The sequence below is a fragment of the Apodemus sylvaticus genome, chromosome 19 (assembly GCF_947179515.1).
Source record: "Apodemus sylvaticus chromosome 19, mApoSyl1.1, whole genome shotgun sequence".
Classification (NCBI taxonomy): domain Eukaryota; kingdom Metazoa; phylum Chordata; class Mammalia; order Rodentia; family Muridae; genus Apodemus; species Apodemus sylvaticus.
In genome coordinates this window covers 29,953,685-29,980,958 of record NC_067490.1, presented here as the reverse complement: position 1 = coordinate 29,980,958, position 27,274 = coordinate 29,953,685, and the positions used below count along the sequence as shown (strand labels likewise).

The following is a 27,274-nucleotide window of genomic DNA, read 5'->3' as shown; positions in this document are numbered from 1 at the left end:
GCCTGCGTGCTGTGCATTCCCGGGAGCAGCAGCTGCTGCCACCGCCGCTGCCGCCGCCGCCGTCGCCGCGACCTCCGCGTTCGGTAGTAGAATTCGGAATCCCTGCGCCCAGCTAACAATGAAGCAGAATTCTAACGTGCCGGCTTTCCTCAGCAAGCTGTGGACGCTTGTGGAGGAAACCCACACCAACGAGTTCATCACCTGGAGCCAGGTACGGGCGGGGACGCGGTGGCCTCGGGTCCCCCTTGTCGAACCGACTCGGCTCGGCTCGGCTCGGCTCGGGTGGGCAATGCTGGACTGGGCTGGGCTCGGCTCGGCTCGGCGGCTCCCGCGGCCTGCGGCGGCGCGCGGCCTCCCCACCTCGCGCGGACCCCCGGCTTTGTGTGCACCGCGAGCCGGGCCCCGCAGGCTCCGTTCGCCTCCAGCCGCGCGCCGTGGGGGAGGGGCGCCCTGGTAACGGTCCCGCCGCTCCCCCCGGGAGCTCGGAACCGGCTCCGGCCGCGCGTTCTGCACACTCATCCTCCGTCGTCTGCTCGCCGCGGGGCGCGGAGGTTGCGGAGCCCCGGGCGGGTGAGCGAGCGGGCTAGCGGGTTAGCGGGCGAGCATGGGGTGTTATCTAAAGAAATCACCTCCGCAGGGATTGCTTGCCCCCGCGTCTGGGATCTTTTATGATGGTAATGGGAAAATGTGCAGACTCAGACCGCTCTGACCGCCGTGAGCTTTTTAATTTTATTTATATATTTTATTTATGTAGTTTTAACATAGAAATTTCCCAGTTATTGTTTGGATTCTGGATCCTCCAAACAATTGTTTAATCGTTTCTTTAAAATAATGATTCTAGTAAAAGTGCCTGTAGACCAAGCTTAGCTTGGAGTTTAAAAAACGAGTCGTTAAATTTCACAGAATAGTTGGTGGCAGAGTAGTATGTGGTTGCCTTGATCAGTTTGATCCAGATTCTCCTTATAAATAAAGATGACCTTAATCAAGCCGGGTATCTTGCCTGGTCTAAGTTATGCGTTACGTTAGATGGATGCGTTGCCTAGGTGACCCAAGACCCCCTCCCTCCCAGTTCCACACAAAGATTCTTTGCAGAGCGATTATTTACATCACTTGTGCCTTTGCTTTACTAGACGCGCAATTCTTGGATTGTTCGAAATCACTTCATGAAAGGAATTGGCTCCTCCTTACTGGAGTTGATGACTTATTCGGGGTATTTTCAGGTTCACAGTTTTTGAGATGAGTAAGTGGGAAATACGTAGCTACCTGTCAAATAAATGTTATCTCCTCCGTTTCTTTGTGGTCTTTTCTGTTGTTAAAACTAGTTTTTACCCTTGCGTGCTTTTAATAGGTAACAGCAATAGAATATACCTGGTATTTGGACAACAATATCATTCAATTTTGCTGAATATTAGTGCCAATTTTTTAAAAAATTTCTAGGATTTAATTTTCCTGTGTATTGTCACACAGGTGCCCCACCCCCACCCCAACCCCTGCTGGTTGCTTAGACTAAGCAATTGATTAATTTGATACATTGGTACAAAGGAGTGAAAATAAGAAAGGCGGCTACCAGCAGGAACTTAAAATAAACAGACTGCTCATGCTTTTCATCAGTCAGAAGGATTAAAGGTTGACGAGGCTGGATCAGTCCAGACTGCTTCTCAGCTGTCTTTTAACATTAGAAACTGGACTGAAATATATTCTTTCCCCCAACCAAGCCGAGTTGATTGAACTTGAGCTTAGGCCGTTTATTTGGACTGTCTAAAAGGTCTACACAAATGTATTGGCAGTTGGTTCTAATTAAACAGTATTGTATAAGTGGCCTGATAACTTCAAATTGGCCAAAACATTTTAATAACTTTTTTGCTTTTGATTGGTACGGACTGTGGAGAATTTAAACTAGTGCATAAGTGTGAAATCTTATTAATTGGAAATGAAACAAGGGACTTAATTGCTTTTATTTATTGTATTAAATCTCAGTTTATATTTTTAACTGCCCATTTCTAATACCCCAATAGGACAGTCAAAGTGTAAAGTCATGGGGTATTGGTTCTAGAGACCCAATTGGTGGTGCCTTCATGTTTGAGTCACTGAAACTGCTACAAAATGTAATAGGTTTGACTGGAATGGAGTAACAGGCCTTCTGAGATAGCTGTCACTGTGGCCCAAAACATTTGTAGATGACAAAGTCATATTGTATTGTCAAAGGTTGGACACCCAAGATGGAATACTATTTGGGATGCCAATACTCAAAGGTACAATTTTAAGCTGATGTTGATGGAAAATCAAAATAAGTCTTTTTTTTTTCTCTCTTTTTTAAAAGATTTTATTTTTAATCGTGTCCTTGTCTGTGTGTGCATATGCATATTTAAATGAGAGCAGAAGAGGGAGGCAGACTTCCAAGCCTTGGACTTTGGACTGTTAGGAGCCTACCCACCTGAGTGGTAGGCACCATACTGGGGTTCTCTCTCAGCAGTAACTCTTAACTGCTGAGCTTTCTTACAGCCTGCTGTGGTCTTCTAAAAGCTTCTATTTGTGTGCCTAACTTCCTTTAAATTTGTATTGAATTATAGAGGTGATTTTTAGCATTTACACTGACTCAGTTGCTATCACTCTAAGGGCTTTCAAAAGCAGAAGCTCTGGGGACTAAGCAAACATTGATGCAACCGCTATCCTCTTCTACACTCCTTTAGCTTGAGTGTAAAACAAGGGAAGAAACCTTTTTACCTGTATCCTGGAAAGCTTGACTCAATCATCCTACAGGCCTGTATAAGTTCACTTTTCCTAGAAATTTGTTTGTGACAAAATAAAAAAAAGAATATTCTGATTATCCTTTAATACAAAAATATAATAGTCTGTGCTATAAAAATTACATTGAATGAGTTATCAAGTCGGAATAGTAGGTATATCCAGACTATATATTTTTTTTTTATGCTTTTATTTCAGTCCTCCCCAACAAAGATTCTTTTATGGTTTTGTTGTTTTAAATAGCTGTTCGTTTGTTTTGTTTTGTTTTCGGTTTTTTGCTTTGGTAAAATAGAATCTAGGACAGAGGTAATACTTTTCGACCCCCTGAGGATGTTTTAATGTAACACCGTCCCAAAGAGAGAACATGTTTATCATGGAAACAACTTGAGAAACTTGATACAGAAAAGAGGTTATGAAAGTTAGATAGAAATTCTTATGGACAAAAAAAAGAGCTTTTATTTTTATAAACATTTTCTAAGTGAAGCTCTATGAAAAAAAATAATGAAATCTTGGGTGGTAATAAGTACACAAAAAGAAAATAAATCAGACTGGAGAAATGGCTCAGTGGTTAAGAGCACTGACTGTTCTTCCGAAGATCCTGAGTTCAAATCCCAGCAACCACATGGTGGCTCACAACCATCTGTAATGAGATCTGATGCCCTCTTCTGGTGTCTGAAGACAGCTGCAGTGTACTTGCATATACCAATAAATAAATCTTTGGGCTGGAGCAAGCGTGGCCTGAGCAGAGGTCATAGGTCATGAATTCAATTCCCAGCAGCCACATTCCCAGCTCACAACCATCTGTACAGCCACAGCGTACTCATATACATAAAATAAATATTTAAAAAGAAAGAAAAGAAAGCAGGGTAAACACAGTATTTGCAATGAAGATGTAGCCACATATAAGTGATCTACTTTCAACAGCAGAAGTTTAATAGAATTACCTACTACATTAAGCGTATGGAAATAGCAAACTCAAATGAGTATAAGACTAGTTAGGAAGAGCAGCCACTGTTGAGAGATAAGATCCTTTCTCATAAGACTAAGATGCAAACCTTGGGGGAAAGTATGTTCATGTGTTACTGAGTGACAAAAACAGTCACTTAGGTGATGCAGTTGGAATGTAACTGGAAATCTACAAAACAGAGGGGTTGATTGACCAGCTTACAGGCTTGTTTCTTTAGTTGGTGTCTATTGCTGTGATGATCAAAGGTAACTTAGGGAGAGGATTTGTTTGGCTTCTGTATCCCAGGTGCTGGGCCATTGTGGGATGTGCACAGGAACACAGGCAGGCACCTGGGGTAGGAACTGAGGCTGAAGCCCTACAGAAACATGGCTTACTGGCCTGCTCCACACCCTGTGGCTTCCTTATCCTGCTGTCTGCCGAGGAAAGGCATTGTCCTCAGTAAACTGGACCCTTCTATTTCAAAGGTCAACCAAGAAAATGCAGAACAAACTTGCCTAGAGGTCATTCGAGGGCATTTTCTCAATTGAGGCTCCCCTGTCAAAATAAATAAAAAATCCCAAAACCTAGCCAACACTGTCAGCTGTCTGAGGAATATAGTTTAATTGGGACACGCCCATGCCCATTTGTTTGTACTACTATGTTTGTGGTGCTGGGAATGATAAGCAGCCACTTTGCCTTTAAGCCACATCGTTAGCCTTAGGCCCAAATATGTTTACTTACTGTCCTAGCTGATTTTTGGATAGAAGTAGGTTTATCGGTTTTGGGGATTAGCAAGTCAGAAATACTGATTTGATTTTGAGAAAAGTTTGCCATTCTCTATGTTAGAGCATCACAGAAAACAATGAGAAGTGCCTTCTTAGAAACATGGCTTTGAAACCTCCCAAGCGACAGGGGGTGCCAGAAAAGATGCTGTTTTAGCTCCTCTTAACTATACATGAGCCTGTTTGCATTACAGAAGACTCTTCCAAACACACTGGAACCAAGAAGAACCCATCTGAATTTATTACTAGTGTCCCCTACTGACGCAAGGGTTAGATTATGACCAGAAAAGATATGTAAGAGACTCTGGTTTGCAGATTAAACAGTATGGCTGAATTTACAACAAGTTGACAGCTTGGCACATAAGCTGAGTGGGAACTCTGGAGAGTTTAGGAAAGGTAAGGGAAAGACCAGTCTAAAGGAGCATTTAAGTAGAGACCAGGGTGGTTAGAAAGGATGGGCGAGGCAAGAGTGTTGAAAAGACTTGCACTGTGCCCTTCTGGGGGAAGCAGACAGATTTGTGGTTGTCCTGTCTTTAGAAAGATGAGGTTGTGGTAGGCAAATGCAGACCTTTAAGGACCTTTCTGTGTCAGAAAGTGAGAGATGATCACAGTTTTTCAGACTAGTTGCAGTAGTGGTGAGAGAAGTTCTTTGATTGGATACCTATTGTAGGCAAAGCTTCAGAGATTGGTGGGGAATTCACTGGGGTAGAGACTGAATAGAATTAGCAGTGGCTCATGGGGAGGGGCATATAGCTCAGTACCAAAGGAGCTTGTATGGCATGCTTAGACTGGATTCATTCTCATCAGTACCATCTTTCACTTCCACACCTCTAGAAGGAAGAGGGGGGAGAAAGTCAGAAGGAGGGTCTCACTCAGATTTGGCTTGTGGGACATAGTGGAGGATTAGGAGGCATGTTAGGTGCAGATTCTCTGTATGGTCACATTTTTGGTTTGAAATTAAAAGAGATCACTGTAGTGTGGAACAAGGATGCCTTCTCTGGAACCTGAACTGATCCATATATAATAAACTAATTAGGTATTTTTGGAATATGGCAGTTGAACTGAAAAGGTTTTACAAATGATTGAAACTCTTCTGATCTCAAACATTTTGGAGAAGGTATACCAACCCATATTTGAGAATTGTTTTATTTTGCTTACATTTAGTTAGCCACCTTTAGTTTTGTGCATATACCTAGTATCCTAAGGGGAGATATGCACTACTAGGAACAGAAATATTTCTGAACTGCATGGCTTCTGTACTCCCAAGACATCCCAATGGAAGCAGTCAGTAGGTCATTAAGTCCAACTTTGGCATTGGGGGTCCTGTAGAGCCTTTGAGGATAAAGTCATGTGGTTAAAAGAAAGTACTTGGGAAGACAAAGACAAAAAGGTGTTTTGTTCACACTGATTTGAATTCCTGCTGAGTCGAATGCACCTGCCCAGGGGCTACCTCAGATCCGAGGATTAAAAAAAACACACACTCCTTACTCATTTTTAACCTGCCTTATGGGCCAGTGGCTGGGCTCTTCTAAGTCTCCCCAGCTAGTGTGCCCTTTCCTTTGCTCCTTGCTCAACACTCTGAATCTGCCCTTAGCTTATATTGCCTGCCTACATCTGCCCTCTGCTTAGTTACGCCACCGTGGGGAAGCAGCCAATGGCCACTCAACCCAAGAACTCACATAGCTGGTGACTCCCTCTGAAGCTCTGCAAATTCTCCTCTTCCTGAGTCTACTAGCCTGCCTGAGGGAACCTGGAAGTTCCACCTTTTCCACCCAACCTTTGGCTGCTGGCAGCTTTATTGATTGATAAAGAACCTGTTGGGGAACTGTACCTTCAGCCTTCATATGCAGATTTATTGTCAAAGCCTCAGAACCACCCCCTACAAAAAGGAACTAAATGATTTGGTATTTAAATAGAGATAAGGAAAGGCCAATTACTTAGACTTGAAGGAACTGGGAAAATGAGTAATCGCGAGAATGAGATCATAGAAGTAAGTTCTCGCACTGCTATCAATGTTTAAAATTTCTGGTGTATATAAATAATTTATGAGTTATAAGAAAACAAGATGTTGGTAATTTAACCAAAGATTGTATACATTGCTTCCCAAAGACATAAAATCAACTTTTTTTCTTGATACTTGTGCATGAGACATTCAGTTACTTCACTTTTTAAAGAGACTATTACCATTCTTAGAGGTTATCAGTGGAGTAAATAGAAAGTATTATCTCAAAAAGGCTTGCTTTAATTTCTATTTCTGCATAGTAATTAGTGAATTCTAAAGCCTCTTCTGTTATTAGGTACATAACTTAGTGTTCTGTGGAAAATTTGTATTGTTATTATAGCAATTTCATATAGTATTTAATTACCTACCATTTGTTGTAATTGCATTTCATCATCTTTAAAACTCTTGAAAATTAAAATAATTTAAAGTTAAGACAGCTTAATGCGTTGGTTAAGGGAAAGAAGAATGAGCGCCTTTACAGTGCTAAATTTGTTTTCCTTAGATCCTTTTATCTTGATAGTTAAAGGTCCTTTGTGTTTTGATAATTTATTATTGGGCCATTTTACTCTATTGCAATTTCAAATTGTCTTTCATGTTTTATGAAGATAAATGTGCTTTTTCTTTTCTCTGTCATAAGTCTATGTGAAATAAACTTTTTTTTAATTTGGTGGTTTGATGGATCTGTCTGGCTTTTTTATTTATTGTTCAGCATCTTTCTTAAGTAGTCCTCCTTTTCTGGATGATTAATGGTGCCACCTTTGTGGAGATTTTGTTTGTTTTTGTTTTGCTTTGTTGTAAAATAACACATTTTACCAATGACATCAAATTAATCATTTTAGCTATTTTTAAGTGTACACTTCAGTTACACTATAGTTAATCTTTTCAAACTGAAATTGTGCCTTAACTTCTATTGCTGTTATGCAGTGAGTCTTTTTGAGGCTTACAGTTAAGGTGAGTACATGACCTTGAGGATGGGGATCCTGGCAAGCAGACAGGTGTGGCATCGGAGTAGTGGGCCGGAGTTTACATCTAATCTATAAGCCAGAGGCAGGGCGAGCTAAGTGGCATAGATTTTGAAACCTGAAAACTGGTCTCTAGTGATAAACCCCTCTAACAGGGCCACACATTCTAATCCTTCCCAAACAGTTCCATCAACTGGGGGCCCGATCACTCAAGTCTATGAGCCACGTACATTCAAACAGCTACAGAATGTAGCAGCAGCAGTCACCTCTTCAACCTAGGAAATGGGCTTTTGAAAATTATTTATGTAAATGGAATCATATAGTATATATATTGCTTTTGGACTGGCTTTTTTTCACATAGCATAATGTCCATAACGTTCATACATTTTGTAAAATGTGTCAAAGGAATCTGATTATTTCATTGTATGGGTATACCACATTTTGTTTATCCATTGATCCAGTGATGGACACTTAAGTTGCTTTTACTTTTTGGCTTTGTGACTTATATTACAGGGATCATATGGTACCCATATCTCTTCAGGGTTCTTTTTCTGTCTTACAGTGTTTATACAGAATAGGAATTATTGACTGATTTAGTAATTACTTCATTTTTGTGTTTGTTTTTAGCAACCTTTGTACTATTGTTCCACAAGAGCTGTACTCTATTCCGCTAGCAATTCATAATGGTTCAGATTCCATCACACCTTCACCATGTTTTTGATAAAAGCCTTCGTGAGTTGCCGGGAAGTTACCTTCCTGTTTCAGTCCCAGTGCCCTCACGACGGGTCCACGATGGGTCCATGTGGGGCATCTTTCACGTGTTTGTTAGCAGTTTATGAATCTGTGGGAAATGCTGCTTAAAGTCCTGGCTTATCAATGAGCTTCTTTATCGTTTGGATTGTAGAAGGTGTATATCCATTGTGAATGTGCGGCACACGTATGTCACGTATATGATTTACAGTCAGCTTTCCCAGCCTTGTGTGTGTCTTTTCATTCTTGCTGATGTCCTACATACAATACTTTTTAAACTCGATATTTCTGATTTCGCTATGTTATCAAGAGATCATGAATTTTTTTTGTCATAAGACTTAGGACTTTGATATGAATGGGTTTAGGTTTTTGATTTATTTTGCGTTAAATTTTGTAAATGATGAAAGGTAAGACTTTAGCTGTATTTTTTTATGTATGTGTTTCTTGTTTTTTCAATATCATTTTCCAAAGACTTGCCATTTTCCCATTGAGTTGCCATGAAACTAGAAAATTCTTTGACAGACTTTATTACTGGGCTGTTTTGTTTGTTTTTTCTGTTGTTCTGGCTTCCTCCAGTTCAAATAATCAAAACAGTCATGGTGTTTTGATTATTGTAGCTTTGTTACTAAGCCTCTAATTGTTTTAATGTTTTTGGATGAAAAACACTTAGTGACTTTTAACGCTAATCTGGAAACCAGCCGGGCCTGATGGTGGTGGTGCTGCATCCTGTTGAAGCTCCTCTCCTCGTAGGCTGAGTCATGAATGTTACCAAATTGAAGCCAGTCACAAAAACTAAGGGCTGGAGAGATGACATAGTGGTTAAGAGCACTTTGGATCCTAACATTCACAGGCTGGCATACATGTATGTAACTTCAGTTCTAGGTTATCTGAAACATTCTTTTCACCTCCAAGGATGGCAGGACATATACGTGGTCTACATACATACATACATACATACATACATACATACATACAGGCAGGCAAAATACTTAACCTATAATTAAAATATCTTTTTATAGAAATTAAAAAGTAGGCTAGATATATTTTTTAGTAGATAAGTGCTTGCATAGCTCTAAATTCAGGTCCCTGTACCACACTCTACTGAATTAATCTTGTAACCAGAAAACTGTCTGAATTCTTTTATAGTTTTTCAGTTCTGTGTACTAAAATGTAGTTACATATGTTATAGGTAGTGGTAAAATAGTGATTTACCAATTTACTTTTGTCTATTTTAGCTTTAAAATAATTTAATAGGTACTGGCTAACATATTAGGCCTTTTGCTTTCCTAATAGAAATTCTTTGACTATTTCATCATAGCATATGATGAAGCTTTTGGGTTGAAGCTGAAGTTGAAAAACATTCTTGTAATTTGGCTTGTAATTGTAGAGTCTTTTATAGTTAATTTGTTCTGTTTTTCCATTATCAGGAAGAGTGTTGGTCTGGAGGTATCTACGAACACTTACCAGAGCTGACTTAGATTTTTGTCAGAGGACCTTAACTAATTCACATTTTTGGGTTTTGTTTGATTTTTAGAATGGACAAAGTTTTCTGGTCTTGGATGAGCAAAGATTTGCAAAGGAAATTCTTCCCAAGTACTTCAAACACAATAACATGGCGAGCTTTGTGAGACAACTAAATATGTGTGAGTATGACCAGTGGTTTGCCTGGAGAGCTGCTAGCGGCCACCGATAAGCCAGCTCTTCTCATTAAAATAATAGTGTATTTCTGTATAAACTTCATTGATTTTTGACTTGTCTAATGTTAGTCATGTAAATTTGAATCTTGGTCAGATGGCTTCCGAAAAGTAGTACATATCGAATCTGGAATTGTCAAACAAGAAAGAGATGGCCCTGTTGAATTTCAACATCCTTATTTCAAACAAGGCCAGGATGACTTGTTGGAGAACATTAAAAGGAAGGTGAGTTTCCATTGCTGACATGAACTATGTCATGGATGTGAGGCATGACTTTTTTTTAAGCCACTGAATTTAAATTAAGTGTACAGAAAAAGCCTCGTGTGGTGATACACACCTGTAATCCCAGCACTTGGGACACAGAAGCAGGAGGATTGCGGAGAGTTTGAGTCCATCTTGGACTAAATAGTGAGTTCCAGCCGAGCCTTGATTATGTATTGAGACCTCGTCTCAGTAACCCCCAATAATAACAAATACATAAATAATGAGAAGGAACATACTGAAATACAGCACTGTTCCTTATTGAGACAAACTAGGCTAACAAAGCACTGATGAGTCATCTGACTCTTCCCATCACGTATTTTCTAAGCTCAGTGGTGCTGAGAGTGGAAAGGGAACCATTTACCGGGTTGAGCCAGAGGGGGCTATGCATAGGGGTGCGTACTCCTGAGCTGCCTGAGGGGAAAAATCAAAACCACGTATCTTCTGCTGAAATGAAATCTTTACAAAGCCATAAAAGGTGGGTAGATATACCAGGGATCTAGTCCATTAGAAGGACACTTGGCTAGCACCCTGAAAACCCTGGCTTCAATCCCATCACCAGCAAGTGGGAGGTGGTGGTGAAAGGGGGAAAGGAATGCATATATATCTCAGTGGCTGAAAGATGTAAGTCTCGTCTAACACGCACTTCAGTCCTAAGTTCTGCAAAATAATAACAAAAGATGAAGAGTCCATGGAAGAAAGTTACCTGCCGTGTAACTGTGTCACTGCGTACTTTCAATATGAATATGGATGTGGAATATGAATAATAAAGAGGCTTGGAAATGATAAGGAATTTGGCAAAGGGAATAAACAAAGACTTTCATATTTCTGCTTATCCCATAATAATGAGATGGCTTACTCCTAAGTAAGCTAGGGAAAATATAGTGATCATTCCTTGCTTTCTTTTGTATTGAACTGTGAAGTGTATTCTTGTTTTAGAATTTAACTAGAAATTTGTAATCATCTCACTTCTCTAATAAGCTACAGAGACTTTTTACAACAGGAAGTTTTTATTTACAATCATGAGGGCTTAGTATATATTTAATTTTCTAAATATGTATTTTGAAAGGTTTCATCTTCAAAACCAGAGGAAAATAAAATTCGTCAGGAAGATTTAACAAAAATTATTAGTAGTGCTCAGAAGGTTCAAATAAAACAAGAAACTATTGAGTCCAGGCTTTCAGAATTAAAAAGGTAAGAATACTGTTTGCAAATATAATCCTAATATTATGGAGGGTGGGACATATGTGTTGGGGTTTGGAGATTCTCTGGAGTTTTAAGCAGTAGTCTTCAGCAGCCAAGATCAATATGGTTGCTTGTTTGTTTGTTTGTTTTGCCTGTAAATGTTAGTTCGCTTTACTTTTAGTTTTAGCTGTAGACTTTGTCCTAATAAGTTTTAATTAAGCTTGTCAAAAGAATATATAAATCTAGCATGAAGCTGGTCTTGTTTATGATCTTTAAGATAGTGTAGTAAATTATAGAGTAGTTTTCATATGGTCTTCTTACATAAATGACTTTGTTAAAATGTATGTCTTGCTGTGGCTTAAGAAAAAGTAGGGCATGGGAAATAAGAATAAAGCAGTACGCACAAGAGTTGCCTTACTTGGTACTACCCAGAGAGGCAGGAGAGGGCTCTACAAACTTATCTTCAAAAGCATGTTTTACTTGTTTTCACTGCATTATTTGTAATATTTTTGTAACTGCCATACTAATAATGTATATAGATCAGGTGTGTTTTATTCTTACATATCTGGCATTTTCCCTTGATTACAAGAGCCTGAGAATAGTTATTTTACACATTCTGTCTTACATTTTTGCCGTTAGTTTTTAGTTCAAATATATTCATGATGAGTGATTTTGGACTTTGATTCCTTGTTTGAAAAGGCCTTAAACTTTGCAATTTTATCTAACTCGCTGTGTTATTTGCTCTATTTGTCTTCTGTCAGCAGTGTCCTTTAACCTAATTCAAGAATTGGATCATTTGATCATTCTTTAACTCATCTTAGTAATAACCATCTTTTGTCAGTAGGCAGCTAGCAGCAGTCTTAACTGTGATTTTTGAAAACAGTGATTATAAAGTACTTAAAACAATTTCCATTTCTAATACCTATGGATGTGAACTTGCCATCTATTTTTAAATAATAGTACAGATTAAGGAAGATAACTTTTTTCATATAAGTATTTGATAGTTGGATTATCCTTCTGTATTAACTCTGCTAATGTTTACGTATTATAACTTAAGTTTTACAAGGCAAGAAAGAAGTGGAAAAAAAGACTGTTGGCTAACTTACTGAATCTCCACTAACGCACTTGGAGGTACTCCTTTGCCTCCTCAGAGGGTCTGAGACAGGCCTTCAGGTAACTGCAGGCTCATCAGACTTCCGTGGTACTCTAGTAGTTGTGGATTGAACTCGGTGATATAGGGGCACGGCTCTTCCGTTTCTGTGCTTCAGTGTCCCCATCTATGCAATGGAGAACATGGTTCTTTTCTTGCTGTGTTTATGGATGTTTAGTGAATCATACATGTAAGATAATATCACAGTGCCTGGAGAACATCAAATGCTGGTCTGTGTTACTTGCCTTTGTTTCCTGAAGCAGTTTACAAAGTCTGAAGATAATCCTATTGAAACTTAGCATATGTTTAAGCAAATAGTAACATACCTAGTTATCAAAAGGAGTAAGCTACCTACTACTATATACATGTAAATATGTGTCTTCTCCCCTTGCGTTGTTGTGACTAGTAGATAATATAGTTAAAAAGAAATGATGCAGGAGACATACTGTAGTTATCAGTATTGTTTCTTTGAACAAGGTCTCACTGTTTAGCCTAAGTTTGTCTTGAACCTGTAGTTCTCCTACCTCTGCCTGCCTCCTCTCCCCTCTGAGTTCAAGTTCTCTGACTTTGTTGATTAAAGACTATTAAGGCTTGATCTTCTGACCCAGTCTTTCTTGTTTGGCTTTTAATAAATGTTAATACAGTGAGAACGAATCCCTTTGGAAGGAGGTGTCAGAACTAAGAGCGAAGCACGCACAGCAGCAGCAGGTTATCCGAAAGGTGAGGCGTGTCCAGCTTGTCCCGTGCTCTGCGTTGGCTTGTTTGTGTGCGACTGTTCTGTGGACTTTTTCTTGTTGCTTTTTACTGTGTGAGGTAGAGTTAATTTTTAAGTCATTTGACCCAACTAGAAGTTCAGCAGCGCTTTTTTCAGTGTATGCTATAATGGACTTAGTATATAAGTAGTTAAAGTAATAAAATAAGGTCAGCATACTGAGCTGAATCAAAGGAGGACTTGGAATCTTCCACGGCATTGTGTCCTTGTCATTTCATCTTTACATTCCAGCTTCCATTTGTTATTAAGAAACATGAGAGCCATAAAGGGATCTATTTTTTGCTTATGAGTAAACTAGGCTCATAGCAACAGGTTCTTTTGAAGGCAGGCAGGGAGTGATGAATCTTGTTCTTGCCTGAAAAGGCACTTGAGCTAAAAATAAGTTGATGACTGACAGGGCTTGGGTGTAGTGAGCCAGCCTTGGGGCAGAGATGAAGAACAGTTTTGTCACATGTGGCCTATGATCAAAACAGTACACTCATATTCTCATGTTATAAAGTAAAATAACATTAAGGCTAAATATACTTTAATTCAATCCTCAGTGTTTCATTCAAGTATGGTTTGTTTTTGTTTTTTTTTAAACTTCTGTACACAGTTCTAATGCATGGCCTTAATTGTTAAGGAGAGTTAAAATAACAGGTGATCTTCTTAATTTTGTACTTGATGAAAAGACTGTTGCTATTTTTCATAAGACAGCATTTTGGTTAAATATTAACTACTTAAACTGTACTTTCTTTTTTCAAAAACAAAGAAATTAGTGAAGTTACAACAGGACTTCAGTTTTTGACCAGCACGTTTCCTGTTCAACTTTGATGCTTGAGTATGATGTATGATATAATAGACTTAGTTGATATATTCTATTTTAATCGTGTAATTACATTTCATAAAGCATATAAAACCCTACAGAGTCTGAACAGTCCTCCAGCTGCTTTGGCCTTTTTCAGACCCAGAACACTTTGGTCATTCTTACGCATGGCCTTCACTTCTACTTGGCACCTATGGTAGGAAGCTGGCAATAAAATTTCAAGTCATACCGTAAGCCACAGTGGCTGTCATAAAGGTCACCTAGAAGGTTCCTAAACACCTAGTTAACACATACCATGCTGACCTCTGTTGTGGGAAATATTAGAAAATCCACCCGCCAACTCTCCAGCCCTGCTGGGCCAGGGTCCCGCTCTAGTACTGACACTGGTGGGCCACAGCACTATGTCCTTCTGGGGCCCTGCTTGGCATGATCCTTGCTCTCCGACGGTCCTGCCAGCCTGTCAACTCTCCAGCTGAACCGTCTCTCCAGCGGCAGTGGTCCCGAGTACCTCTCGCTTCCATGCAATGCTGCGCACACCCCACAATCTGCCACCTCAACACCTAATTACCTGGTAAAATCATGACTCATAAAGCTTAATTATCCAACCAGATTTATGTTACAATAAAATCACAATTTACAAGATACCAATACAGTCATTTCAGAGCCAAATGATAATAATAAAAGCTTTATCCCAATATTTCTAACCTTGTGAAAATCTTAGCTTCTTGTGGCTAAATGCTACACAGGTACACATCTGAAGCCATCTTGGTTCCTCCTCCTTACCTTCTGGCATGCTCCCTCTCTCTGCCACTCTTAGCTCTGCCCACTTTTCCTTGTCCAATCACAGACCTCCTCTGCACTAATGTAATTGGAAACAGAAAATCCTGCGACAGTCTTCCATCAGAATTCAGATGGGAGCAGTTTTGTAGTGAGGTTGAAGATTAAATGTCTAAAAAGATACATGATCAGCGCAGCTAGCCATGTGGCTTACATAAAGAAACAAGCCCATAAAATAAGAATGGTCTATTTGTTTATTAAAGTTTCCTCTAAATTTAGCAGGTATTTAAGATTTACTATGTCTATTGCTTGGGTACACTTCCATGGATGATAAACTGGCCAGTACACTCTTTCAATCCTGAACTTTATGATCTGTTCTGGTTAGTAACTCCTGTGCTTCTAATTATATTACCTTGTTAGAAAATGTTTGTCAAACACCATCACAGTGCTGTCTTCCTGAAAGAGTAAATCTCATATGTTAAGATTGTGGAAAATGTAATGGCTTAGCATTATTTGTGTGTGTTTTAGAATCATTTATTGAGCACACTGCTTGAAGACAGCTGGGTAGTAACTAATGTGATTTAATATAATTTGCAAAGTTTTTTTTTTTGCAGTCTTTGATGAAAGAATTTTATTTACATTTTCCTCTCAGATTGTCCAGTTTATTGTTACATTGGTTCAGAATAATCAACTTGTGAGTTTAAAACGTAAAAGGTAAGTTTTTTGAGTTTTGGCTTATAAACATTTTAGTGTTAAATCATGAATACCTATTTGCTGAGTGTATGCCTAGTGCCAAAGAAACACTATCTGAACAGGGTGAGTCACCTTGTTAAATTATGTTAGCGTTTCAAGAGTGATCTGAACAGGGTGAGTCCCCTTCCACAATATGTAGGACAGTAGAAATAGTTGAGATAATTATGTTAGTGTTTCAAGAGTAATCTGAACAGAGCGCGCACCCTTCCACAATACTTAGGAGAGTAGAAATAGTTGAGTTCTTTTTTTTTCAAATTGGGATATTTACTAACCTATGAATTACCTGTGATAAAATTTATGTCTGAGTTCAAATTTTTGTGTTTTGTGTGCATGCAGTCTGAACGTAATTATATATAATATCCTTAATAATTTTGTATATGCGGTAGTTTAATCATAAAGCTAAAAGGGCTCAGAGAGTTTCAGCTCCTAGGCCCTTAGTTACCAGGGCCCATCACATAAGTATAAGTGGATTTTCCATTTATGCAGTATCACCATAATTAGATTATATGTTTTGGATGTCTATCCTCTCATTGTCATCCTTGTGATGGTCTATTGTCCCTCCTCCAACTTTCCTTCCTTCAGAGAGGGTCTTACTGGGCATGGCCTCCAACTCACCATCTTCCTAGTCTGCTTCCTGAATACTGGGGTTGCAGACAGGCACCAGCATGCTCAGCTCCTGCTTATGTGTGGAAGAAGGAAGGATAGGGCAGTCTACAAAGATGCTACTGCTTTTTCATTCATGTTAACAGTTTAAAGTAGCATTAGGAGGTCCCAGTGAGGGGAACTCTTCAAAAATAATGTTGTGAGGGAGGGAGAGAATCAAATTATTATTTGGTTTATTTTAAGTTTAGTAGACTTGGTAATTTAAAACCTTAATGATAGGTTGTAATGCATGTAAATATTAGCTATTGATGCCAATGTCACATCTGAACTAGAAGGATAGCTGACCAAAGGCATAGATGGAAGGGGAAAGGATGAGCTAGAAGGCTAAGGTTTGACAGTTTACAAATAAAAGTCTGTGGCTTTAGTTCTATTGCCTTTTATTCTGTGATACTACTTTATTAAAAACTAGGAATACTTTTTATGGAGTTGAATAGTTATAAAGAATTTCTAATGTATCCTTACTGAAAACTTTCATTCACTCTTGAAGTAAGTATATAAGTAAATTATTAGAAACCTTTTATTCTTTCATTTTTGGAGTGGAATTAAAACAATATTACACTTATTATTTACAGGCCTCTACTTCTAAACACAAATGGAGCCCCAAAGAAGAATCTATTTCAGCACATAGTCAAAGAACCAACTGATAATCACCATCATAAAGTAAATTTTAATGTATTTTATATTTATAGTCTCAAACTAAATTTTATTGTGGCAGTGTTTCATGCAGTCAAAGACGTTTAATGAATAATAATGTAAGTGCTCATTCCCAGCTGCTACATCATGATATTTTCATTATTTGCTTTGGAGTATTCTAAGAACCATCATTACAGTTGCTTAGTTCCAAGCTCCCTGGTTGTCACTGCCATGGTGGTTTATGTGGTGAATTCAGAAATATTACTGTTATTTTGCATATATCTAAACACGATAGAGATGATGTTTCAGTACTGTGGACTGTGTACTGCTTGATGTTTGCCGGGGAGCTCTACCTCAGCAGTGTGGCCTTTTTTGTTTTTGGAATTGAGAAATGTAGTTTTTGTGATGCTGTGTAAGGTGAAGAGTGATGTCATCATAGTGTACCATGATTATGGAATATTCTGCTACTTTTTTTTCATCTTCTATGATAACTACGTGCCCACTAGAGTGCTTTTCTCTAGCAATTTCAAAATATTTGTGCATGATTTTGTTTTTGCTATAGATTTGTCAGTCTTAATCTAATTGTACATTAGTCTACCGTCAAACTACTTGAGCCTTTTTTTTTTATAATACTGCTCTCTCTTTCATTGGTAATCTTTTTTCTTTTTCTTTTTTGATGTACTAGAGATCAGAACTGAGTTTTTGAACAGCAAGGCAAATGCTGTCCTACTAAATTACTGTTGTTATTTTGAACTGTTAGAATTTTCAGATACTATGTCAGATTAACTGTTGAACTGTTAAAGTTCCATGTGTTTATTTTACCCCCGGGACAGTGTTAACTTTATCATATCTCAGTGTTTGGCCCGTTTCTCTTTCTAAACCAAGTAAATATATATATATATATATTGTAAACCTGTGTAGTGTGAGTGTTGGATTGAAAGCTTATATAAAGTAGATGAAAGTTTGTTTTAGTTTAACTGAAATTTATATATTTTTAAAGTTTCATATGTTTTAGAATTTTGTTTAACTAGAATTTATATATTTAAAACATTTTACTTCTCTTACCTGCATCAGCTATTGTTGAAACTTAAATTTTTTTTTTGCATTATAATATTGACTTGGTTGATTTAGAGAATTGGACTTCTTAATGTAACTGTCCTGAATGTATCCATACATTTTATTTTATTTCTTTGGTATTACTGGGTATCAATCCTAGACACCATTGCTTGCTAGACAAGCATTGAACACTGAATTCTGTCCCCGGCTACCTGTTTTCGTTTTGTAATGGAGTCCATCAAGCTGTCTAGGCTGCTGTTGAGCACACGCTAGCCCAGGCAGGCATATGGACGGGACATTGTCCTGTGTCAGCCTCTTGAGTACTTGGATTGCAGGCCTGCACCATCAGACCTGTGTGTCTACATCGTAGTAGCATTAAAACAAACCAGCTGCTGGTGAGATAGCAGTGGCCTCTCACTATGGAATTGTTGAAGTGCTGTATTTCTCTCAGTGAATGTCTTTAATGAGTACACAGCAGGTTCAGGTAGAACAGTCACTACCAGTGCAGTGGCTGTGTGATTGTGATTGAAATTTCTGAAGACCTAGACTTGTTCATTGTTTATCTATTAAAATATACTTTAGAATTTGAACATCTTTATGGAAAAACACACGTTGGACATGTCATTCATTTTTAGGGTTTCTTACAGTAAAGTAATTTGTTAAGTAGAATATGGGAATATACTTAATAGCTCTGTGATATTATAAGTCATTAATAAATGATATTATAAGTCATTAGAATGTAAGTCCCAGAAGGATTGAGGACAATGCTGTTTTGTTTACTATTGAATCCTCAACATTTAGTAAATAGGATGAGTCTTTTTTTTTTTTTTTTTTTTACTGATATATTTTGTGGTAGTCCATATGTTTTTGTTTTCTCCTGATTCTTTAGGTTCCACACAGCAGAACTGAAGGTTTAAAGTCAAGAGAACGGATTTCAGATGACATAATTATTTATGATGTTACTGATGATAATGTGGATGAAGAAAATATTCCAGTTATTCCAGAAACAAATGAGGATGTTGTAGTTGATCCCTCCAAGTAAGGAATCATGTGATAAAATTTGGGAAAATATAGGCCAGTTTTCTTATGAAATAATAGAAAAGCCCTTTGTTTGTTTGTTTGTTTTTTGTTTTTTTAAACTAATCCTTTTCTCATGTTTGGTTTGAAGTACTAATCTTTTTCATATTTGGAATTATTAAACCAGATAAATCTCACTTAAAAAAAAAAAAGAATGAAACTTGATGACTTTTATTTGGAGTTAAACCTTTTTTCTTAGTTTTCTGTGGTTTTCTATCTTACTAATTGTCAAGGTTTGTGCTTAAGCTACTTAGTCCAGAAAAGGAAACCTTTGAATAGATTTGGTGATTCTCTGGAGAATGAAAATCAGTTTACCATGTCTAAAGCTATAATGATTTTGTTTTGTCTTTTTTTTTTTTTCTCATCTTGCTGATCTGGCTGTAGCCAGTATCCTGACATTGTCATTGTTGAAGATGACAACGAGGATGAGTATGCCCCTGTCATTCAGAGTACAGAGCAGAGCCCACCCGCCAGAGAGTCCTTACGCCTGGGGAGTGCCGGCAGCAGCCCACTGATGTCCACTGCCGTCCAGCTAAACGGCTCCTCCAGTGTGACCTCAGAAGACCCTGTGACAATGATGGACTCTGTTCTCAATGACAACATTAACCTGTTAGGAAAGTGAGTGTTCACAGATGTGTCACTTGACTTCCTAACACTCGGTTCAATAAACCTAAAGTAATATTTACATTTCTATAAATTTCAAGTAACAGTAGTGGCTTAGGTGGCACAGTAAACTTCCTTTTAGATGTAGACCCTTTTTGTTGATCAAAGGTGAACTCTCTAGTGAATGAGACTTAATTATTCAATGAGTATTGGATCTTTGGTGAGCAATTCTTTAGATTTTTAAAATGAAACTTTTGTTTTAACTATAAGATATTCTTGATTTTTACTACCAGTTGTATATAGTGGTATAGTTTCTATTAAGGGACACATTTTATTAAAATGCAGTAATTTATAGTGTAGAAGTAATTTGATTATTTGGAGTATTAGTGAGGTAGTATGGAAGAAAAGGTAAAGTACACTATCGTTGCAGCACATCTTTTCTGAAAGTAATAAATTGTGTAAAGGTTATGAGTTTGTCAACGTTCAGAAATTCCAGATCTTAAATGGGATGTCTTAAGAACTGTTAAGGACTACCAAAGATTATTTTGTAGCTCTAGTTAGGTTACCAACAGTGGTTTTAAATATAAGAATGAGAATATCTAATGAATATGAAACTTACTTTTTTTCTTTAGGGTTGAGCTGTTGGATTACCTTGACAGTATTGATTGCAGTTTAGAGGACTTCCAAGCTATGCTCTCAGGAAGACAGTTCAGCATAGACCCAGATCTTCTGGTTGATGTAGGTATTTTGGATACTGTTTACTGGTGGTTTGTGTACTTAACGTGTGTCATATAAAATCAATACCCTTTGTATTCAACACTTCCTGTAGTTTACTTGATGATTTAATAGGAAGAATAGGCAGACGGGTACAGGACACTGATGTGTGGTCGCTGTCTGCCTCTGAGGAGCAGTTGCTCCTATAACAACATGCCACAGAGTGTGGGTTTAGTCTGTACTTGCTGTTGTGTTACTGTGTGTACATTTTTCTCTAGGATAAATCGAATAAAGATCTTTGGAAACTAGTAATAGAAGTGGTAATAGAATAAAGACATTTCTTCCTTCCTTCCTTCCTTCCTTCCTTCCTTCCTTCCTTCCTTCCTTCCTTCCTTCCTTCCTTCCTTCCTTCCTTCGATTTAAAGATTCGTTTATTGTTATATGTAAGTAAACTATAGCTATCTTCAGACTCACCAGAAGAGGGTATCAGGTCTCATTATGAATGGTTGTGAGCCACCATGTGGTTGCTGGGATTTGAACTCAAAACCTTCAGAAGAGTTGTCAGTGCTCTTAACTGCTGAGCCATCTCTCCAGCCCCCCATAAAGACATTTCTTAATATTTAGGAAATTAATGTTTTTCTAGCAAATACATTTCATTTTATTTGGTATATTTTTAATGTCCAGTCTGATTCTCTGTCTTAGTCTTTGTCCCCAGCTGTGTGAACTGAACTCCAGTGTTGTCTGTGCAGTGTGGTTTTTGGGTCATTTCAGTTCCACTTTGAACATTTACTAAATTGTTATTCAAACCTCCATACTTGCTGAGAGTACCTCAGGATGTTCCAGGGCTGCCAAACTGGGCATCCTGTTTGTGTGTGTGTGTGTGTGTCTGTGTGTGTGTGCCTGTGTCTGTGTGTGTGTCTGTGTTTGTCTATTCTAACTCTGCATTTAGCATATCCTGCTTTATCTACAAGTCCTTATATTATTTAAATTCAGCGCCCAAATGTTGTTTATCCTTGAAACTATGTACCCATTAATAGCATTTTCCTCTTCTGCTTCCAGTCTCTTTAGACATGGACTCCTTTCTTTAAAGACCACAGCTGTCATAGAAGTATCTTTAGCTCTCTTTCCATTTCATGTCCTTCTTTTTTATGTCACCCACTGGCCTCTGAAGAGGAGCAGAGCTCATGTATATAGCACTCACTTTGCTTTTCTTATCAGGTACTGTTTTTCAAAATAACATTGAAAAACGACCCTAATTTTGTATTTTCACTTCTCTCCTCTAAGACTTCTATCACCCATGATTAGATTGAAGTATCATAAAGATTACAGTCTAGCCCTGGCTTACCTATTCTCTGAAATACTGAAGATGCTCTAGATACAAACCCTGAGAATTCTGGCTGCACTTTATAATGGTCAGGTCTGTATCAGGGTGGAATCAGCAGCAGGGCATCAGGCCATAGAACTTAAGTTGCATCCGTTCCTTATATGTGCATTGGTTGTGTATATTTTGCCCCATCTACTTTCCATGTCTGAAAAGGATGCTGAAGCAAAAAAAAAAAAAAAAGAAGGAAGCTTGCTTGCATTGCTGGCCTCAGTCAGGTATCACCTGTCTCTAAGTATGGGATTGTGTCGGAGTTCTCTGAAGTAGTAACAGGCTGAATCAGCATACACATGGTAGTCAGCTGCCACCAAGGATTTGAGCTCTGTTCTCTCCAGTGCCCAGTGGGTGACAAGAAAAGCAGGGAACAGAATGAGAGCCAAGGATGCTTCTGTGTCAGCTGTTTGGTCTTTAAAGGAAGGAGCCCGTGTCCAAAGAGACCGGAAGCAGAAGGAACTAACCTCTGCATTTTGTTGTTTTCTTGCTTTGCTCATTGTCTTCCAGTGCAAACCTGCGGTCTGGTTCAGTGCTCAGATTGTTCTCAGGGGTCTGCACTAAGCCTCATTGGATGGGGCCTGGTCATGGCTTTATCGGCTTTGGTTTTGCTTTTAACTATTGTATATAACTGTGTAAGTTAGTGGTTTGGTCTTAACCATCTCTAGACCGTGCTCTACCTTCTTGGTGTTGTTATTCCTAAGCACTGGCCTGTCTTCCCAATTCCTAGTGTTCTCTCGGGTTGGTGATGCGTAGCACCAAGCTTTCTTGTTTCATCCTGTGCCTGCCTGTGTTTGTGCCTTCTCTTCTGGGTCTCCAAACTCCTTAGTTCTTCTAAGCTCTAGAATTATAAAACTGGAGTGCATATGGGTGTAAGTTGGGTATTTAATGTCCATCTCATCTTTTAGATTGTAAGCTCCTAGAGAGCAGAAATAAATGCTGTGATTTCTTACAAGCTTTACCCCATGGGAGGGATTTGCTAGGAGTTTGAAGCTTATGACTTGAAACTTGCATTTATAAATTAGCTAGACTGTGAGTACAGCTCATTGGCATCATCTTAGCATTTATTAACTTCCTTTGCTATGTAAGAAATAAAGTAGGTCTGCCTTATTGTCAGAGACCCTACTTGATATGAATGCTAGGTTCCACTGTCAGTAGACTTGATGAATTTGTCATGTAATCAGGAAGTAGGTATTCAATAAATGCTTAGCCGTCAGGACATGGGACTTTGTTGCTATGTTTGGCTAAGAACAAACAAACATTTAGAGAGAGAAAAAAAAAGATATTAAATTGAGTGGAGATTAATGAATGGATAAGAATTATGGGTAACTATCCCACTGTGGAGAAACTTACAAGATGAAATTGCATCTAGCTCATAGCTCATGGGCCAGCTTGCTCTGCCTTTGTTTTTCTTTCTGCTTTCTTGCTTTTCCAAACTTGATTGAATCTGGAAACTTCCTCATGTAGGAGTGACATCTCTTCATTCATCATGATTGTATAACAATTTTTAACACACAAATCTTTTACAATATTTTTTAAACTTATCATCTTTCTTGTTTGATCTTTTCAGCTTTTCACTAGTTCTGTGCAGATGAATCCCACAGATTACATCAATAATACAAAAGTAAGTTTTAATCCATGTTGCCCAGGACCCATAGCTATACAAATATGAAAGTCCTGTTAAACATACATAGAAAGCAGTATCACTCTCAATTACAGAAAACATTTCATATTCTTACCTAATGTGTGATTGAGATAGTACAATACTAGATGGAAAATTAGCAGTTGGTTATGGGGTTAGTCTTTCTTTGTCCAGTTCTCCTGGCACATGTGGGATTCATTCTCAGTATGAAACCAGCCTCTGAGTTCTGGCAAATCACCAAGCCTCGGCTTTCGGCTGGTTCAGATATTTCTTTAAAATAGAATTTTTGCATTGTGTATTTTTTCTTTCTACAGTTTCTCAATTTAAGTTGAAAATCACTGGTCCCTATTACCTCTGTAAGTTCCTTCACTTTGTTAGCATTTAAAGCAGTAAGTAAAGCCAAGGTCAATTTTTCTAGGTAGGGGCATCTTTATTTTCCCTGTTTTAAGCTGTATGAATTTTTTTCAACAATTAGGATCCAGTTGAACTTAGCAAGTGGACAGGAGATTCTTAAGGGCAGTCTGTAATGGCAGATGCTTATAAAATACTTGTTACTTTTGTATAGCTTAATTGTCCTCATTTACTCCTGTATCTAATATGTATACCAGATAGTTTAATCCTTATTTTGTATTAGTTACAAAATAAATTAAGGTCAATTTCTGGATTAGTGAAGTCACTTACATGCTTGTCCTTTGTAATCTAAAAATAAATCTCAAGTAAATGTGAAGGATTATATGGTTGAAGAGAAGTAAATGTGAAGGATTATATGGTTGAAGAGTCAGAATTTCCTGTCATGTTTGAAGAGATGGTCTGGCCAGTGAAAGTTCGCCTTGGCTGATGCAAAACTTTATGGCCAAACAAATATTTTTGGTTTTATAAGCTGTATGTCCCAACAGTGAATGCTATAATTATAGATTAAGCAAATACGGATAATGCTTAAAAGAATGTATGGCTGTGTTTTGATAGACTATTGAAATAAATAAGCAGTATGCTGAATTTCACTATCATTTAACTGCGTTCATAGTGTAAGATTTTGTCATTATATTGAGTCACATCACACTTTAATTTCGTGAATATGCTTGCTGTTTATTACGAAAACTGACTCATTGTTCTTTGATGATGCTCTTTGTTCTAGAAACCAATAACTTAAGAATTTTCTAAAATACCAGTAAACACAAAAAATTACATATTGCTTTCTGATCTTATAAAAATATATTTAAGGGTGATGCTTTATTACATTTCTGAGACTTGAAATTATTGGTATTTTTATCTCTTTTGATCATGACAAGCATATATAATATGTATCAATATTTTCTTAGTCCAGGTACCTTATAGTGCAGCAGAGTGGCCACTAGTAATGAACAAGAATATACATGGGAAAAATGCATTCATAGTCTTGGTTCTCATGTTTAGAATATCGACTGTGTCATTCTTGGGAAATCCCTATTTTAAGATTTATAAAACTGTATTAACACTTATATATTATAACTTCTAAATGATGAATTTTTTTTTCTTAATTTGGAATGATTACTTTTCATCTTGGGGTCATCATCTTTCTGGGATCTTGAAACTTTTAGTGCTTCACTTTCTGACAGCTGTCAGAGGACTATAGGATTTACAGACGTTCAGTATTCTATACATACGACAGCAACACGTAGGGATGCGAGAGTTGGTGGTACCTGAGACAGTGGAGCCTGGTCGCCTGCCCCGCAGAGTTCGGGCACTGTCCAGCTCACTGCATGTCAGCAGCATCGTGGAGTCCATGCCACACGGCAGGCATCTGAGGGAAGGAAGACGGCAGCTGAGGAACCGACCGACCAAGATGAAGGACAAGATCTAAGGAGGGGCAGAAAGGACAAAAAGAGACACCATCACAGTCGAGGCTTCCAAGAACAGGGACACTTCTGAGAGGCGTCCCACGTCATTCCTGGCAACCTGGGCACGTTCATCTCTGTAGGCTGCCCTGTTCATGAGAAGAGCAGCGGGTGATGCATTTCTAATCAAAACTGTTTAAAATGTGGATTATATCTTCACTAGCATGTGAAAGCACCTGTCTGATTTACTCCTGTCTGACAGCTGTCTGTCATTAGGGAATGACCTGTTAGTGAAATGCCCTTCCCTTGTCCTACTTTGGGAACTTTATTCTGGCCCTTGAGGACAAGTTTCTTAGCTGGTCTGCCTGATTCCAGTGAGATTTCTCTTCTGGTTCATCTTTTCTGATGTTTCCCTTTCAAATATATTTCAGATGTGTTGAAGTTATTTTATCAGTTTTTAATTATTTGATACTTTTAAGGAATGTAAAATAGAAATTTTACATATTTCTTTTTTAGTCTGAGAATAAGGGATTAGAAGCTACCAAGAGCAGCGTTGTTCAACAAGTTTCAGAAGAGGGAAGAAAATCTAAATCCAAACCAGGTAGGAATGGAAGTAGTCTTAATTTCTTTAGGTTTTTTCTTTTAAGAATTTCAGTATAGAATTTAATGCGAACCATGGAAAAAACTGTCATATTCAGCAGCTGGATGGACCAGCCTCTGGAATAGTGTGTGTGTAGAGAGCTCTGGGCCCAGTCCCAGTGCTACACAAATCCGTAGAACAAGTGAGGGAGCTGACTAGGCTCTGTGGGTGGTATCTCAAGCTCCTAGTACTTAAAACTTACAGTAAAGTAAGGGTCCTTAGAGTTTGAAACATTTCCCCTTAATTTAACATTGAAAGTAGAATCTCAGTTAAATTGTTGACATAAAATATGTAATTTCTTATTTGGGTTTATAAATGTATTTTTTTTTCTGATCTTTATAGATAAACAACTTATCCAGTATACTGCCTTTCCACTTCTCGCATTCCTTGATGGGAACTCTGCATCTGCTCTTGAACAGGGGAGTACAACTGCATCATCAGAAGCTGTACCTTCCGCAGATAAACCCATAGAAGTTGATGAGCTCCTGGATAGCAGCCTGGATCCAGAGCCAACCCAGAGTAAGCTTGTCCGCCTGGAGCCTCTCACGGAAGCGGAAGCCAGTGAAGCCACACTCTTCTACTTGTGTGAACTGGCTCCCGCGCCTCTGGATAGTGACATGCCACTTCTAGACAGTTAAGCTCCGGGTGGACACTGTATATATTCATCAAAATGATGAAGTATTTATTTTAAAGTATCATTTGGTACTTTGTTTTGTAATTACTTTTTGTTTAATCAGATACTGTGGAATAAAAGCACCTCCTGCTTTTCTCACTAAGCATACTCTCAAAGCTTCCGGATGGTCCTCGGCTGCCCAGGCGTACACATTTTAATGCACATTGCTGGCATAGCTTAAGTTGAATTCAAATGGCCATTTTCTCTGGTTGTAATTGGATTTTTTTTCTACAAATATGACCATTAATCCCAGCTAAACTTTATTTTCAATTGAGTTTAAGTGTTTAGAACTAAAGTAGAAAACTCTGGCCCAGTTGCTTTTTATTAAATATTTTTCACTTGGCTTATTTCTAAAACTGGGAACATAAAGTGCCTGTATCTTGTAATATTTCATGTCTTTGTTGGTTCAGAGAAATTTTTTTATGTTCAGAGAAATTTATTCATGTTAACAGAAAAGGCAAAGTGTACTCAAGTAATCACTCTGTGGTACTAGTCCCATACACATAGACTGTGGAGACTGGGTGTGGCTAGCCCCACCTATTTAGAGTAGTTTATGTATGTTTTCTGGTTTGTGTTCTTTTGAACCATGGTATTTAGTAAAATAAATATGATGAGTGTCGAGGACTATTATTTGTTGAGTCGTCTTTGGAAGTGATTTTTTTTCTTCTCATAGGAAGAAGGTGGCTTTAAATTGTGTGTTGTCCATTATCACACCGAGTCACATCAGGGTCTTTCTGCTTTACCTGGGGGCGGGGGTGGGGTGGGGTGGGGTGGGGGGCCTGTGTATTGCAGTATGGGAGGAA

General features: G+C 38.3%; 1 protein-coding gene across 2 annotated transcripts; it reads left to right on the top strand.

The window, feature by feature from the left end:
• Hsf2 (heat shock transcription factor 2) lies at nucleotides 1-27,101 on the top strand. Of its 2 annotated transcripts, XM_052164016.1 has the most exons (13): nucleotides 1-211; nucleotides 9,722-9,830; nucleotides 9,979-10,106; nucleotides 11,212-11,336; nucleotides 13,122-13,197; nucleotides 15,484-15,545; nucleotides 16,820-16,907; nucleotides 18,826-18,974; nucleotides 19,398-19,631; nucleotides 20,249-20,354; nucleotides 23,273-23,326; nucleotides 25,675-25,759; nucleotides 26,141-27,101. In XM_052164016.1, exons 1-13 carry the CDS (start codon nucleotides 119-121, stop codon nucleotides 26,434-26,436), a joined length of 1,605 nt encoding a protein of 534 aa, XP_052019976.1. In that variant the 5' UTR covers nucleotides 1-118; the 3' UTR covers nucleotides 26,437-27,101. The 2 variants fall into 2 exon arrangements, with proteins under 2 accessions (XP_052019976.1, XP_052019977.1); XM_052164017.1 differs by lacking the exon at nucleotides 23,273-23,326.
• The last annotated feature ends 173 nt before the right edge of the window (nucleotides 27,102-27,274 follow it).